Raw genomic sequence first — 18,004 nt, forward strand, 5'->3', positions numbered from 1 at the left:
CTCTTTGTCATCAATAATTCCCTCCATAGAGGAAGGCACAGAGTTTATGGCTGTCAACATGAAAGATGCAAAGACATTTACCCATCTCGCAGTAGGTAACTTGGGATCCTCTTTGGTCAAGACCATTACCAATTTGGAGTCCTCCCCTTTGTACCACCCACAGCACCCAGGGTCTTTATAGAAATTTTTTGTTCACTGATGGCAGCGTGGATGAGAAGAAAGTTATTCATCATCTTGGCAATACCTCAACGATTGGCTTCTGATGGGCAGATCCAATGAAGAAGTCAAACAGGCAACCTGATTCCTGTTGAGTCTACTGCCTTCCCTAGGTGTTTGAATCTACACAAGAAATCCTCCCACGAGGTCCATAAGCTTCATAGACATGACATTGGACTCATCCACAGCAAGAGCTTATCTACCTTTCAAAAGGTTTCAGGCCATGGGTGATCTCATATGCCAGGTAACTTTCAGACCTCAGACTTTAATCAGAATTTCATTTTCCCTCCACAGCTACACGGCTCATGCACACACATAATGCCATTTGCCAGGATCCATCTTTGTTGTCTACAAGCCTGGCTTCTGTCCATATACTTACCAGAGAGGAGCAACATCAGCAACAAAGTGACAGTTCCATCCAAGGTTATGGACTCTCTTCTCTGGTAGACAAAGCCAGAGAAAATTTGGGTGTGGATTCCTTTCCTCACACCGACTTTCAAGGCAACCATTGTTACCAATGCTTTCCTCTTAGGTTGGGGAGCCTATATCATATGGCTCAAGACAGCTGGACCAGTCCAGAATGCATATCAGTTAACGAGAACTCTGGGCAGTCCTTTGAGCCTGCAACATCTTCCTCTCGCTCATCTGATCCTGACGTCCAAATAATGTTAGACAATATGACAACTATCTTTTATATAAACAAGCAGGGGGAACAAGATCCTTCCCTCTTTGTATAGAGGCACTCAGTCTGTGGAATTGATTCATCAGTCATCACGTAACCCTTTCAGCAGTATACTTACTACTTAGGAGTGCGGAACTCCCTAGTAGTCTCAGCAGACATTTTTCAATGAACCACAGATGGGAGATTCACAATTCAGTTCTCGATGAAGTCTTCACCCAAGGCAGAGTGCCATCCAGGGACCTTTCCACCTGACAGATGAACAAGGAACTTCCCCTATACTGCCCCAGAGTAGCCCTTGTCAAGGTCTCAAGGGGAGATGCCCTCCTGCTACTGTGAAAGGATCGCCTGAGGTATGCCTTCCCTCCCATTCAATTAATACCACAGGTTCTACAGAAAATCCACCAAAACGGAGCTGGGACCATCTTTATTGTGCCCAACAGACTAAAACAGTTCTGGTTTACGGATCTACTAAAGCTCTTAAGTGTTTGTGTCCACCCTAAACATCTGCCTGTTTCTGGACCTTCTTCACAGCAAAAGGCACTTTCATGCATCCCAATCCAGGACCACCGAAGCTCAGAGCCTGGTATTTGAATGGGCATTGGATATAGAGTGCTCATCTTCCAGAGTGGTGCAATCTATCCTTAATGAAGTTTGTATGTCAGTGGGACTTCAATTTTGTGCTGTCATCTTTCAGCAGACCTCCCTTGGATCCTCTAGCTACATGCTCTATGGCCCATCTGCTTATGAAAGTGGCCTTCCTAATCGCCATTACATCACTCAGATGAGACAGTAAGCTAGGGGTACTCCTGGAGGATATGCCATATACTGTCTTCCATAAATAAAATATCTTGTTACACGCCCACCCAAAAATCAAAATCATCTCTAAAGTAGTTAGAGTTTCATATCAGTCAAGCCACCCACTTGCTGGTATATTTTCCTAAACCATATACCTTGGATGAAGATAGGAGGCTGTATTCTCTGAACATCTAAAGGGCACTGGCCTTTTATCTGCCAAGAACAAAAGTCATTAGAAAGATGCCTAACTTGTTTCTGAAGCAGAGAGCTCAAGGGGTCAAGTTATATCTACACAGAAACTTTCAAAATGGATCTCTGTATTATCCTTAGTTATTAGCTAGCTCACATCCTGCTCTCCCCTCAACCAGAGGGGGTGAGGGCTCATTCCATCAGAGTGCAAGCAGCCCCTACTGCATATTTGAGAGATGTGCCTCTACTAGAGATATGTAAAGCAGCTATCTGGAGCTCCTTGTACACCATCACAATGCATTACCTTTGGTCCAATTTTCTATAGCAGTATCACAATCAGCTACTACTTCTGCGACATAGTATATAAATATGTTGCATCCACCTTCGGTTTGACCACTGCTTGTTAATCTCCCACATGTGGAATACACATAAGAACCATCACTCAAAGAAGAAATGGAGGCTACTTAGCTGTACTAGAAGTTCTTCAAAATGTGCAGTCCCTATCTTCATTTCACTACCCGTCCTCTATCTCCTCTGCTTCGAATCCTATTGAATTCATGGTAAGAGGAGGAACTGGAGAGACATCTGCCTGCACATCCACTTATGCCCTTGGGTGGGAGCAGGAGGAGATCTACTGCACATGTGTGGGCCAACAAACACTGCTTGCTAGAATTTCCGGACTTGGGTGTTTGGTGTGCATACCAGCACATGGAATACAGATAGGAACCTCTTATCTCGAAGAATTTTCAGTTACAGAAAAGTAAGCTCCATTTATATACTATGCTACTTTTCTCCGAGCCTCAGTGACATTTTCTAATGGGGCATCCCCTGTTCCAATAGTGTCCCTCTGTCAGCAGACATTGTTTTGAGAAAGAGAATTGATACATTTTAATGCTCATGAATTTGAGGGGCGGATAGCATAGTATAAGGAGGCGACAGTATTAACCTAATCTATATATGCAGTATGGAGATTTACTCCCATAACTTTTCCTACACACTTCAATTTCTGAATTGCAGTATCCTTGCTTTTCTACTCCTGGCCTGTTCCAGAGCAGAGAAAGCCAACTATGCAGATTCACATAATAATAGTTTTGTGATATGGACAAAAATCTATTTTAGACTGTCCTGACACCGTCAAACTCAATTCACTGGTTTCCCAAACATAATTTTAGTCCCATTCTTTATCTGTGGAAGGTAAATTAAATCTACTGTGCCACTTAACCCTATGTGTATTGTTTTCATAGAGGAATTCTTGTCTTGATGCGAAGATCTGTGATGGTAATTAGGGTGGAAAATGTGCTCTTCTCTGTAGCACCAGCCAGCTTCAGAGAACACTTAGGACAACTGATTATTGATTTATCTATTTAATTACAGCTTTACACTTAAAAATGTGGACTCTGTTTAAAGTTAATTGGATGGGCAGTGAAAGAGGTGACTTCCTTTTCATTGTATGTTGTAGGCAGTCATGGTGCAAGGTCTCTACAATTTTACCATGAATACACAATAGTTAATACTGAGAAATAATTGTGGCCTGCACTCATCCTTGGTCCACAGACAACTGTTTGTGCTGGAGCATGTCAGATCCCACCCAGAGATTTTCTGACTATATAGATCACCAGTATTTAGGGACTGACCTGGGGCAAGTCAATTCATTTCTTTTAAAAGCTCAACCTGGGCTCAAATAGAAGCTCTGAGTATGAAAGGCCATTATATTAACCATTAAGTATTTCCTTTTCCAATTTTCTTGTGCAGCTCTGTCAATGCTCCTCCTCCTTGACCTGCTTTACCTCTTCTATTCCAGTCTTCATCTTTTTCTGAAGAGGGTGCCAATTATGTAGAATAGCATGGTGGTTATTTAACATATCTCTAGTTAAATGTTTTATTATAACTTTTGAAAATCTAATTACCATAGTTTTATGTGGTACTGTACCATTTACTGGCTGCCACTTTATAAAAAGTACTCCTTTAGAGACAGTAAACTCTACGCTTTCAAAGGACATAGACAGGACCTGTAAAATATGACAAAATCCAAAGGTTTTTTTCCCCCCCCCCCCAAAAGTAGCTTGTCTATTTTTACCTTACCTACAGGAATACGTTTGGGAATAGCACAGTTCTATGCATTCATCTAAATCTCTTACTTGCCTTTCATAAATCTTCATTCTGCACATACAGTATTAAAAATCTATTAGGGATTAATAGCCTTAGCTGGGGTGGGGGGCGGGGAGAGGGAGGATGACTTTCCACTGAAACCATTCAGTATGTTTATTCATTCTACTTCACTGTGGCCAGAGTTTCACTATACCTAACTTCACTTGAACAATGCATTATATTCAAACTTTGTTTATATACTATATCTCGCCCTGTAGATCCTGGGTTAAAAACCTTGACATTTCAGAACAAGGCAGCACAAGGACTGCACTTTTTTTGCCTCTTGACACTGCTGAGATTTGCTCCAAGGGATAAAAAAAGAAGCTAATAGAAAAACTGTTTATTTAAGCCCCTTAGGCTTGAAACTGGAAAGGGGTGCTGGTATAATGAGGATTTGGGGGAGTTTGGGGTGAGGCTAATGGAGGAGCTAATGAGTGATCAACCTGTCACTCAAACAAGAGGAATAGAAATCTCAAGAGCTGTGGTGTAACTCAACCAGTCTTCCCCTCCCCCCCCCCACACTAATTTTCATTTTAATTAATGAAAATTGGTCTTGTTATGACAGTAAAAAGCATCTGAAACCATTCCCTGTTATTTCTTGCAACCTTCTAAGTGGAATATAGTCTGAAAGATTTGTTTTTAATTTGAAAGGGTAGGTCACGTTGGGGCTGAAACCTTTTAATCGCAGCTTCTGCCATGAGCACATTTTCGTAGTCCACTTATAAAAATGTGGAAAACAAGGGTTTGTAATGTTTCTAACACTTAACCAATCTCACCCCTGCAATATTAGCTACAAGCAGTAAAGAATGACAATGTCATTTGGCAGGAAGATTAATTAGAGAACACTCTCCATTAAATAATTGGTTGGAATGATACTGTTTCTTTAGGTATTGTTTTGCAAACAGCCCAGGATAGGGACTTTTTTTTTTTTTAAGTGAAAATGTCTGAGATACTAAGGTTTCAAAACCAGCTGCAGATTATGTAGTTTTTTCTGTGGAGCGTTTCAAGGATTTTTATTATATAAGTAAATAGTAATACTGATGTGGGTGGATGCACCTCTTTCTGAAATTGACAGACATTGTGTCCACTTCCATCAGGGCTGTATTTTGCATTTAATGGTAACATGCTAGATGATCCTTTGGGTTCTTTAAGAACTAAGCAGTGAACAGGGCCGGCTCTAGGTTTTTTGCTGCCCCAAGCAAAAAAAATCTTGGCTTCCCCCCACACACTCCTGCCTCCCCAGCTCTGGGCTCCCCCCCCACCAGTGCTGACTCCGCCCGCTCCCCCCTCGCTTCTAGCCAGTCCAGCGCTGGCAGGGTTGGAGTAAGCAGCAGGGCTCCCGGGCCGCGCCTCAGCCCAGGGTCCTTCCAGCCAGGGCTCCTGCCTCCAGGAGCGGCCGGGATCCAGGAGGGCAGAGCCGGGGGACCGCCCCGGCAGGGGACTGAGGAGCTGGGGCAGGGTAGCCCCAGAGGGAGCGGAGCCCCGGAGAGCGGGACGCAGGCCCCACATGGCAGCGCCCCGGGCACCGGTCCCCACTATGGCCCCGCTGCTGCTGCTGCTCCTGGCCACCCTGCCGCAGTCCCTAGGCGGCTTGGGCAGCTTCGCCCAGCCCCGGCTACGGCGCTGGGGGGCGGCCGCCTTGCGGCACCTGCAGGCAGCTCCCCCCACCCGGTGGCCCCCAGCCCGAGTGTCCCACGCTTGGAGCCCGCTCAACCCAGCCACAAGGTGCTGGTGTTGCTCCCCGACATGAACCACAGCGGTCCCAGGGTCCTCCCACTCCCCCTGCGCTGCTGCTGGCAGGGTTGGCTCTAGCAAAAAAAAAAAAAATGCTGCCCCTGAAAATGTGCTGCCCCAAGCATGTGCTTGGTTTGCTGGTGCCTAGAGCCGGCCCTGGCAGTGAACAAGAATAACTGATTCAATGTTCATTAGACTGTATAAGCAAGGTATATTTTCAGGGACCATCTTAAAATTCCAATACGTAGTCTTAAATTGAGACTGTCAAAGTTGGCAGAGCCACAGCACAGTCTGCCTTTTATTTTCGTATGATTATTTGCAAAATCCAGGCACTCCATTATATATTGGGCTTTATTTCAAGACAGATGCTTCAGTGTTCTCTAAAAAATCGTGTAATGATAAATGAGTGTGCCTGTGAGTGATGACGGGGGGAAATGTACTTGGGAAACAGATTTTGGTTTCAGATTTCCAAATCATTGTTATAATAAACGGTGACTAAATACTGATTTTAAAGCTCATAATAACTGATTTGATAGTGACCTACTTGTTTGTTTCTTCAGACCATTAGCTTTGGTCTCCCATTCTTACATTTGAAATAAGACCTAATATTAGGAAAGACTATGGGCCTAATTTTACAAATTGTTCAGCACCCTCAATGTGTTTTGACTGCAAGAGGCACTCAGAACCTTGCAGAATTCATGCCAGTTATTTTCTTTCTCTTTCCTTGGTACTCGTAACTCTAGCAAGTGTCTCTCATATAGACTTAGAATGCTTTTCAAGCTCTACTCTGCTACCAGTCATTGCCAAGACCATTACAAAGACTAGCACAGTGTTGAATTCAGAATATTAGTTGGACTATAGGTTCCACAGGAAAGCCATATAAGCCAGCAAGAGAAGAAAGGATGTTTACTAGGAAAGATAGGGATTTAGTTAAACTAAAAAACACACCGGTATTGTAGGTTTTGGATCTAATTGCGTGCCTTAATCAAACTCAAGCTAATAGGAATGTGTAGTGATATCTCTTTCAGGTCTGAGAATTATAATTAAACAGATGCCACTGCTTGACGGTGCCATCTCAGGTGATACCAGAAGGCACATAATTGGTCAGGCTAGGGTCTAAACTAACACCATGTCAGGTTGCAGCTAAACCCACAATGAATTAAGAGATCATCCTTGCAAAAGGGGAGCTATATTTTATTTATCTTATACTTTAAAGTATAACCTTCTGTGGCATTAAGAAGTTGGTAATGGTCCCAGATTTTCAGATGTCCTTAATTTTTTTCATATAAAATTCTCCCTTCCTCTTGCAGTTGTTGGGATTTGTTGTAGCAGACAGGGATAGTACAAGTAACAATAACTGCTTTTAAATTTAGAAATGTTACTATTCCATGGCTTATGTGAAATGAGTTGGTGAACTCATTCCAGGTTATAGTGGATACATGCCCAGACCCAGAAGCACCCCCACATATGCAACTAATTAGAACCTCTATTGGCACACCCAGCAAGTGTGTCCAAGGACTGAAAGGAGCTTGAACTATCTTCTGACCCCCTAGAGGTAGTTTTCAAGGCACAGCAGTTTGTGATAGATAGGGTTGCACAATTGTTGCTCATGCTCTCTATATGTTACATAAATAACTGAATGGATTCAGTGGCCTCTTTCATTAACGTAATAATTGGGTTGTTTTATTTTTAAATTAAAAATAGAAGGGAGAGAGAGAATTTAAAATAGCTGTGTTTTTATTCCTCTTTTCTCTGTAGGAGTCACTAATTATTTGCATGTAGTCTTTATTTTTATATAAAGTGGAGGAATTGTAGATGATATTCTTACTGTTTATTTATCATTGACTTTATGCAATGCCAAAAGTGTGCTAGGCACATTACAGATAGTGAGAACACGGGGGACTTGATTCTATTTTGTCATCCCAGTGTAAAACAGCAGTAGCATCACTGAAGTCAGTGGAGTTAAGACAGCCTAAAATTTACAGCCCAGTCCTATGCCCCGAATAGCTTACAGCTGAAGTAGACAACATGTAGGTGGAGAATGGGATACAGAAAGTAAAGTGATTTAATGAGGAAGGTTAAAATACACCGTGTTAGTTCCAGGATTTGTACTTGGATTATTTTATCATTTTCTGTTGTCAATTTTGTTAACACTTCTTTAAGCAGAACAAGTGTTTGTAGGCTTCCTGGAAGTACTGTTGCAAGGAGTGACTTGCAGGGCAAGATGATGGCAGCATTGTGAACAAGGTCAGCGAGGAGATTCCAGACATCATGAAAGAAGGCGCAGAGAGGAGATTAGGGTTACCATATTTCAGCAAGCAAAAAAGAGGACGGGAGGAGCCCCGCCCTAGCCCCGCCCACTTCCCGCCCCCCAGAACCCCCAACCCTCCCCCCGTTCCTTGTCCCCTGACTGCCCCCTCCTGGGACCCCTGCCCCTAACTGCCCCCCAGGACTCCACTCCCTATCTAAGCCTCCCTGCCTCTTGTCCCCTGACTGCCCCAACCCTTATCCACACCCCCACCCCCAGACAGACCCCTGGGACTCCCACGCCCCATCCAACCACTCCCCACCCCCTGACAGCCCCCCCCGAACTCCCAACCCATCTAAACCCCTCTGCTCCCTGTCCCCTGACTGCTCCGATCCCTCTCCGCACTCCTGCCCCCTGACAGCCCCCCCCAGAACTCCCAACCCATCTAAACCTCTCTGCTCCCTGTCCCCTGACTGCTCCGATCCCTCTCCCCACTCCTGCCCCCTGACAGCCCCCCCCAGAACTCCCAACCCATCTAAACCTCTCTGCTCCCTGTCCCCTGACTGCTCCGATCCCTCTCCCCACTCCTGCCCCCTGACAGCCCCCCCCCCAGAACTCCCAGCTCCCCACCCCCCTGCTCCTTGTCCCCTGACTGCCCCTTCCTGGGACCCCTGCTCCTAACTGCCCTCCAGAACCCCACCCCTAAGCCTCCCTGTTCCTTGTCCCCTAACTGCCCCCTCCTAAGACCCCCCCCAACTGCCCCCCAGGACCCTACCCCCTACCTGTACCCTGACTGCCCAAAACTTTCTCCACCCCCCCAAAAGCCCCCCCCCCCCGTTTCTTGACTGCCCCCTCCAGAACCTTCCTGCCCCCGGTCCCCCTTACCCTGCTGCTCAGAACAGGGTGTTGGGCTCTGTGCGAGCCGAGCCGGACACGTGGCTGCGCTCCCCAGCACAACAAAACCCGGTCCCTGGCCCTGCACAACAAAACCCGGTCCCTGGCCCTGCACAGTGCTGCCGGACCGGGTTGCAGGAGAGGCCAACTCAGAATGCAGGGCGGCTCCGGCTCCTCTACAGCTGCTCAGGAGTCCAGCCCGGGATTTTTCTGCAGCCCTCCCAGCCGCTCGCTCTGCCGGGGGAGGGGGAAATCCCGGACATTGTGAGTGCTTTACAAATTCCCCCCGGACGCTATTTTTAGCGCGAAAAGAAGGACATGTCCGGGTAAATCCGGACGAATGGTAACCCCAGAGGAGATACTCTTTCTAACTACAGTATTGCACCTTTTTAACTGTCTCTCTTTTCTTGCATTTCAGGCATTTCTTGTTTAAGACATCTTCTGGAACCACCCCTCTGTTCAGTAGTTCTTCCCCTGGATACCCTTTGACCTCAGGAACAGTTTACACACCACCTCCCAGACTGCTGCCTCGAAATACTTTCTCCAGAAATGCATTCAAGCTGAAAAAGCCCTCCAAGTATTGTAGCTGGAAATGTGCTGCTTTATCAGCTATTGCTGCTGCAGTTCTGCTTGCCATCCTGCTGGCCTACTTCATAGGTAAGTGCATCTTTCACTGTATCCCACACAAGCTAGTAAGAAGTTCTGTTTCCTATTGCCAAATCATGTTGCATTTTTCTGAGCCGAGTGCCTGGGATTCCTATGCCAGGGCGTCCCCTGGGTTGCACCTCAGCACTTACCCAGGCTTTGCTGTGTTTGGGTGTTTCAGCGCATTAGTCCAGGATCAAGAGGCTCAGCCCTCAGTCCGAGCCCTGGGTTAGTCCACCCCTTCTGGAGTTTGTCAGTAAACACAAGTGAAGTGAAGTTTCGTGAATGAAATATCCCACAGGTGGGATAAAACTTCTCTTCCCTCAGAGGGCTTCTATAAAGCAGTGGGCCCCAAGTAGGTTCACAGGATAGTGTCCATCATAAGTGAATCCACAACAGGTCCTCCCTCCCTTCAGGGAGGGATCACCAGGCAACAGTCACTTGAGGATTCCTTGCCTTTAGCTAGACCTTTCCCTAGGAGCTAAGGACTGGATATCTGCTCGTCTCACTGGTCTGCCACCAACTAAGCTGGGCTTCTCCTTCCAATTCTGGCATTTCCTGCCAGAAAGGCAGAGCAGGGTCATCATTAACCTTGTATTGCCCATTGTGGGGTTTGTACACCCCAAGTTTGTTGTCACGCCAAGTCAAAACTCAACAACTGTAAGTCTGTTATAATCCCTTCACAAATTTGTTTGCTTATAAAAGATAAAAATACTTTAATTTTTTTCCAAAATTTAGAAACATATCATCTTAGAGCTCTGGTCAGCTGTCGAACATCAGGGGGCTTAGGCAACAGGCTTTCTTTGCTTTTCATTGCTGTTATGCTACATTCTGATTTAAAGTATTTCATGTATGGTGCTACCTTATCAGGCAGGTGTGCACCTTTTGCCATTCCTTCAAATGAGGCTGATGCTTTTGTGATGTACTATCAACTGACTGGAGCATATTCTGAGAGAACTGTGTTATGCAGGACATACGTGTATACACTGGAAGGCTTTCTGAGTTGGCATTCAAACAATGCCTAAAGCCCCATTGCACTTAAAGGAAAAGACAAATTCCTGTCAATATGCAGGCTGCCAGTGGTTGCAGTTAGCCATGCTGAGTGTGGCTGAATACTAGATGGTCTTTTTCTTTCCCGGTTAGCCACACATTCATGGGTGCTTCTCAGACACAACCAGCATACATAAAACTTCTTTTTCACTTTTACTTTTCTCCCATTGTGTCATGATCTGTGTTGCTGACCACCCTATATTATATCCCCTCATGCAGTCTTAACTAGTTCTTCGAATACATTCCTTGAGCTTTTTGGGGCTCTCCTGATTTTATTTATTTTACTTTTAATTAGTTTGTCCCCTAATACAATTGTCTGCAGTTGTCATCTTACAAACATTAGTGTCATTAAGATAATTTCATAATTTACTGGGCTTTCCAAGCCCCCTCAGCAATGCAATCATTTTTATGGCAATCTGCGCAAACTCCATAGCTTCCTTTGACTATATGGCATCATTCTAACAGTTCAGTCCAACAGAAAGATCATCCTCCATAGGAGAAAGCACTTGTCAGGCATGTTGCACATGGTTATGCAGTTTCTGTCTTACTTGGCATGTTTCTGCAGTAGTCTGCAAACTGGGTAATTTGCAGAGGCTCAGGGTAGGGGAATAAAACACTTGAAAAAGATGTTATGAGTCCCTCTCCCTGGGAGATTGTTTTGAAAATACCTTTCATTTTGTCTAGTCTTGTGCATTGCAAAGTGTGTGGAGGGGATGGGGGGGGGAGGCGGCAGGGGAGAGAGTACTCTGCAAAATTATCTTGAAATCAGAGACAAAAGTGGTCCTTGATAAGGGATGGTTTAGCTTCCACAGGGTGGGTTGACCTACATCAGAAACAGAGAAATCCACATTTCCTTTCATTTGAAAACTGACATGAGTGAAACAAATTCATGAGCATATACCATCACTGTCAACCTATGAACACAATTGTGGGCAGCAAGGGATTATGTGTCAGACTGGTTTGTAGAAGACTAGAGTTCCAAAGAGGAATGTGGCTCTCTATCTGTAGAATAACTTTTGGTCCTGTAGAATCACAATTAATGGGATGGGCACAGGCCTTCTAAAGAGGTTACTCGCATAAAAGGTTAATGTATAAAGAAATAGAAGCATAGCTGCCTGGTTAACTTTCTGCAGCCATATATAGGGCAGCTGGGTTCATAACCCATTTATTGGGTTTTGTGCACCTTGTTCTGAAGTTTCGTATCCTGGCTGCTGTTGGGAGGAGGGAATGGCAACCCACAGGTCACTCACCTGATCTGGTGTGGCAATGTCCCTATGTATGAGTAAAAAACTTTCACTTGCAGTATTTTATGCAGCCTAATAGGTAGTACAGGGATAATTATGTATCTCCTGTAATAAACCTCAAATTAGCAACAGGCTTAGCTTGTTATATAAAGAAAAGTTTTTTGAAACCATGTTAATTATTGGACTTGACAGTTAAACTGTAATAGCTGTCTGTGTGAGCAATTATACAAATGGGAAACCATATACTGCAAGTTCAATATTTTAATCACGGATGTAACTTGGAAATGATGGATGATTAAATATATTTATCTTTGGTATTTAGGCTGCTGTAAGATAAAACAAAGCTTCACTGGATGGTTTATTACTTTATAATCTGTCATTTCTTATTATTTATGAACTTATATTAGACAATCCGTTGACCCTGGAGAATTGAGGAATGGTTTATAACTTCACATGAATAAAGCAAATGGTCAGATGGCAGAGAAGCGTTGGTGGTCATTTAACCATTATCCTGACTGGAGAATGATGAACACAATAAGTCCAGTAAGCAGAAGGAGGAAGCAGGTGTTTAAATAGGAATATTGGTCGAAAGGGGAACAATTAAGAACCAGTTTTGTGTCATTTCCTGGTATACTAAAGGAGAAGTATTTTAAAGAGCAAATAACAAAGACATAAAAATAGATAACAAGGCATTCTTTCAGAAGCAGGAATCCTAAGTGAAGGTTTGGTGAATCCACTAGACTAAGTGGTTGACTACACTACCACTGAAGTTAATGTAACTTACGTCGCTCAGAGGTGTGCAAAAGCCACACACTGAGCAACGCAAGTTACATTGACCTACGCTCTGTCTACACCAGTGCTATGTCGACGGGAGATGCACTCCTGCTGACATAGCTTCCACCTCTCACTGAGGTGGATGGAGTGTAGTAGTGTAGACTTGCCCTTAGAGAGTAAATGCAACTCTTAAGGATAAGAAGGAATTGCAGAGAAGCCAAATGGTTTTTTTTCTATCAGCTTTCTCTGGAAGGGAAGCTGGGAAGATACCAACCTCAGACCTTGTTTCTTTGTGTAAAAAAGGTGGCATTGTTAAAATTAAAGATGTAAAAAGGGAAGGTGTTGGAATAAGCTAAAGAACAAGTCACCAGAACTAGATGGTATACAGCCAAAATTTTGGAAGGAACTTAAGAATGATGTATCTGAGATGCTCATACAAACATGCAATACCACAAGATTCAGTACTAGGACTGTTGTTTCTTTTAATGTATTAACTAATGATCTGGAAAAGGAAATTAACAGTTGAGTCAAAAATTGCACATGACACAAAGCTATGTAAGTTTTATCAAGATTAGATAAGACTGGGAAATACTGAGACTTATCAAAGCTGGGTGAATGGACATTGTAGTGATAATGAAATGTAGAGTTGACTCATACAAAGTAAAGCACATTGGAAGGAATAACTTGAACCACTCAGACATTTTATGGGTTCTAAATTAACTGTGTCCTTTTAGGAAAAAGACCTAGGCATCCTTGTGGGTAGCTAACTGAAAACCTCTGATATATAGAATCAAATAGATGGAGTTCACAGACAGATGAAAACAATTATTAATGTTGTGTGAGGGAAGATTGAAAAGATTGGCACTGTTTAGTTTAGAGAGGAAACAAATAAGAGGGGTTGGGATAGAAGTATACAAATAATAAGTGGTATAGAGGAGTAAATTTGCTTTTTCTTACAAAACAGGAACAAAGGGAAATTGAATGAAATCAAAAGGCAACACATTTAAAGCTGTGAAAAATAAATATATTTTACACAATGCCCAATTAACCTTTGGAATTCATTGCCACAATAGATTATTAAGGCCAGCTCAAGAGTTTAGTAGGATTCAAAAAAGAATTAGACATTTATATGTATCATGAGAATATCCACAGATTAGCCAGGATTTAAAAAAAAAAAACCTTTTCAGAAGGGATATAAACACTGATGCTTCAGGGCATTAGCCAGCTGCTAACTGACAGGCTCGGAGAAAATGTCCTTTATCAGCAGGTTATTCTACAGGTGTCCATTATGGGCTTTCCTGCACCTTTCTCCACCAACCCCAAAAGTTATTCTGAGCCCTGCTACCCTATAAGTGAGGACCATAGGATGCAGGATCACCACGTTCAAATTGGGACATCCTGAAAATATTGGCCTGAGTGGCAAAACCCAGTTACATCACAAGCAACGTAATTCAGGCTTCAGGCTGTGTCAAAAAGAAAGCATATTCCACTCATACCGTTGTTGTTGTTGATCTTCGCTTCATAGTAGGGGTGGGATGAAAGCATTTGTTGTGTTTAAATTAGTTTTTAGCTCTTTAGAACCACACTAAACTAAAAAAATAAATAATAGAAAGTCACCTTGTCTTTTTTTTTTTTGCAATACAGTAATTCCTGCCAAATATAAAATACTATGTTTCAAGTAAGCCTCTAAACTGCTCTGACTTCTGCCAATCTGACTTTGAGCTTGAAAGAACATCTGGCCATCAACATGTCAGTATGTTAAAAGTGTGGTAATTTTAGGTACTTACAGTTTTCTTTGAAAACAATAGAAGTATTATTTTCTATGGAAACTAAAAGCCTACAATGTGTTTAAAGTTGCTCCACTTGAAAATTGATATGTTGAGACTCATACTGATGAATCTTAGAGTGCTGCTGCAATTTTGTCTACTCCCATCATGCGAAACAGAGCAGGACTTGGGAAAAGAAAAAGAAAATGACAGAAATGATGAGAATAGTACACTTATATAGCATCATTAGTGTGTACACAGCATAGGAAAAATATTAGTTCTCATTTACTCTTCAGTGTTACTTGACTATAAAGACAGATGGGATTTAAGGTAAACTTATGTTCCCTGTGTAGGCTTCAAATGTTGTATTCACCTTTGTTTTCTGTGAAGGGAATCCTGTTATTTGAGGAACAGACCTGCCAAAGGCTCTGGCTTGTTAATTAAGCAAATATAAGATTCTTCTTCCCCCAGCATATGTTTAAACTCATACTTCAAAATAAATAAGAGTACTGCAGCACACAAATAGGCTCCGAACATTCTTAATGTTAGAGAGTAGAATAGCTTTTTGTGCAATAGTTAATGGTAGTTTTATTCCTTTTCCTTATATGCAAAGGCATCCATTTTTGTGTAGGTCAAAGAACCAACTTTGGTGGTTCAGATAAAATGGACCCTAAACTTAAGGATCTTAAGACCTCCTGAGCTTAACTTTACTAACAATGCCATATTTATCATATATGTGCATAAACCAAAGTTATACAGAGATATGAATGCACTGGATGACAATATCAAGCTGGATTATCTTCTTGGCATCAATTAGTAAAGTGAGTGCAAACTTGTCTGTTCAGGAGAAATTTCTTGTTCATTGATATTTTCAGTTTCTTCCATTCATAAATAACACTCACAAACTGTAAAAGGTTTCAATAAAGACATAGCTGGAGGCAATATAAACCACACATACGTCTTGTGTGAGGAATTCCTGGTTCCCTGGAACTTAGATAACTAGCTAAGTGAAGCTGGAAAGGAGTTGTGTTTGGTGGGCCTCTGCCTTTTGGCATCGCATTACAAAGTGTGTAGCTGAATTTAGTTGACGTTCCAGGGACTGAACCAATTAAGGTAGAAATCTGAGAGTCCTTTGGCTCTGTGTCTGTAGATCAGGGTAACCCAAGAAAAAGAGCCAGACCTGGCACCTATGGTAACCTTATGTATCACTTTATTTCTAATTTGTTTTTTGGCTTGGAAAGCCAGTTCACATTGGCTTTCTGTCTTGTCCAGATTTAGTTGAAACCGCGTACATTGAGCATTTTGGACACTGGTACAGCAAGTTTGGAGTCTGATCCAGTAAGAGGATGAGAATATCTGGCAAGGTGCCAAGCACCATCCTCAACTCTCCCTGAATGTGCTCTGCATCTTGCTGAATATGCTCAGCATCTTGCAAGATTAGTCCCTCATTGCAGAAGCTTCTAGTTAGCATACTCAGCTATTTTTTTTCCTTTGGAAGAGCTGAACAGTAAACACACTAAAGTGTTAATGTGGTTGTTCTGTACAAAAAGACAATCCACATTTATCCTGCCATGGATGTCAGCTGAGGATAACCACCAACATAGAGGCAGAAGACCTCTGTGCAGAAGGCCCTGGGTTTTGGTGCATTTCCCGACATCCATAGAGATCTAAGATCTATGATTTTTAGAGTCATCCCCCCTGCTCATTCTATGAATTGTAGGGGGTTACCTCCACACTCCTGAAAGAAGAAGTGGATGGAAGATCTGCATGTCAAAATACAGAGTTTCCAGTCCTCATGTTGGAAAGACCAACTCATCTAGAGGGAGATTTGGGCTAGTGATACTGCAAGAAATTGAAGAAGCTTCTCAGGAAGAGCATGCTGCAGCTCTTTGCTTCCAGTTTTCATGTTTTTGGCATTATGCCTTCTTCTGGAGTTGTTAGTGCACGTCTTTCCATTGTGTTGTGTCACTGATGGGAAGATATTTTGCAAATATGCTCTCCCTAGGGATGACTGTCTTCATAAAAATGTGCATATTACCCTCCATTTATGACTACAGTCATGATGCAATTCTGTCAGTTTGCTTTCATAGATTATACTAGAAGCCTTTTTGGAGACATGTAAATGAAATTTGGGTTAGACTCAGTTCTATTCCATGAGGAAAGTATGGTACATACTGTGTTTTGGCACAGTATTTTTAATATAGACCTCAATGAAAAATAGAAGATATCTTTCCGGCCCAGATTTTGTTCCCAGTGTAGCCTGAGCATCCAGGCTATCCAGTAGGATTGCCTCCAGATCTGGCAGGGGAAAGAATTCTCCTCCCCAGCTGATGCTTTACAGATACTGCTCCAGCCAGGGAGCAGGAGTGGTTCTTCATAGAAGTGCAACTACCTGCCAGAGCCTCAAATTCCTGCATCAGCAATAGTAAAAGGAGGAAGTAAATAGTAATAGCAATAGTAGAAGGTAGTATGCCACCAATGCTAGGATACATTACAGTACAGGATAACCAGGTAGAGAGCTGGACTAAAGAAAACTGGGCATTATTCAAAATGGGAGGGTGTGTGTGTGTGTGTGTGTGTAATTTAAAATTGTGGTGAATTTGGTACTCGTGAATGGTATGGCATACTGAGATTCCTCTCTTTGATCCCAGAAAAGGGATGTCATGAGTGACAGCAGTGACAGCTTTCCATAATAGGGACCGCCTCTGGGTGACAGGGTAGTTGTATCTGCATGCCTATTCAGTTCTTGGCCTCTCTGCTGAAGCTTTTTGTGAAGCAGACACCTGTCAACTATGAACTAGACTGAGAGCAACTCATTTCACATAGGTCACCAGACAACCCTCAGATGCTAAATACTTAAAATTGAAAACCCTTTCCTCTCACCTCGCTCCTCCCCAATCTAAACAAGCTTACTCTGAACCTCGACTAGAGGCAAACAGTAATGAATGCTTTTTATTCATAGCAGTTCTCATTTTTTAGCCACATACTAGAGATCGCAACACAGGGCCATCTTCAAACTGTTCCTCATCAAATCCTTTTCACTGCTTCTGGTGGTGTTGAAATATAACCTCTTCAGCTAGAGAAAGAGCCATCCTTACCCATCATGAAGCCATCGTAACATAATGTTAGTCATTTTTCCCGTTATGGTACTAGCCATAGGTATTTTTATTTGACACTTACATTAATTACCATAACAATAATGTTCAATATGCTGTAACAGAGTATAGTACAATGACGAATATAGTCTTATAAGGAAATAGTGGTTAACATGGTATTACAATGGTACAATTTCTTCATATTTCTGTTAAAAAATGCAACAGTGGCTTCACTAGTAGTGCTCACTTTCTTTTCATTACAGCTACCCTGTCACTTCACGTAATGGAGCACATTTACTCTGCTACTGGAGGTGGAAGAAAGCATCATGGTTTTAAAGCCACTGTGGGCCAGACTCTAGTCTCATTTACACCAGTGTTAATACAAAGTAGTTTACCTTACTTCAACAGATATACACTGGAGTGTCAGAGATCAGAACCCTGATCTGTGGTGTAACAGTGGCAGAACACTATGTGGTTTGCTTTGAGGAATTTCACAAGTGCAGAAGCAGATGAAAACTCCCAGT

General features: G+C 42.8%; 1 protein-coding gene across 3 annotated transcripts in view; it reads left to right on the top strand.

The window, feature by feature from the left end:
* TENM2 (teneurin transmembrane protein 2) overlaps positions 1 to 18,004 on the top strand; it is a 1,031,222-nt gene that overhangs the window by 771,219 nt on the left and 241,999 nt on the right. For all 3 annotated transcript variants that reach the window (XM_054036715.1, XM_054036716.1, XM_054036717.1), the window contains one exon: positions 9,325 to 9,563. In XM_054036715.1, coding sequence (XP_053892690.1) covers positions 9,325 to 9,563 — 239 coding nt within the window. The remainder of the gene's footprint in view (positions 1 to 9,324; positions 9,564 to 18,004) is intronic.

Source organism: Malaclemys terrapin, chromosome 8 (assembly GCF_027887155.1).
Source record: "Malaclemys terrapin pileata isolate rMalTer1 chromosome 8, rMalTer1.hap1, whole genome shotgun sequence".
Taxonomy (NCBI): Eukaryota; Metazoa; Chordata; order Testudines; family Emydidae; genus Malaclemys; species Malaclemys terrapin.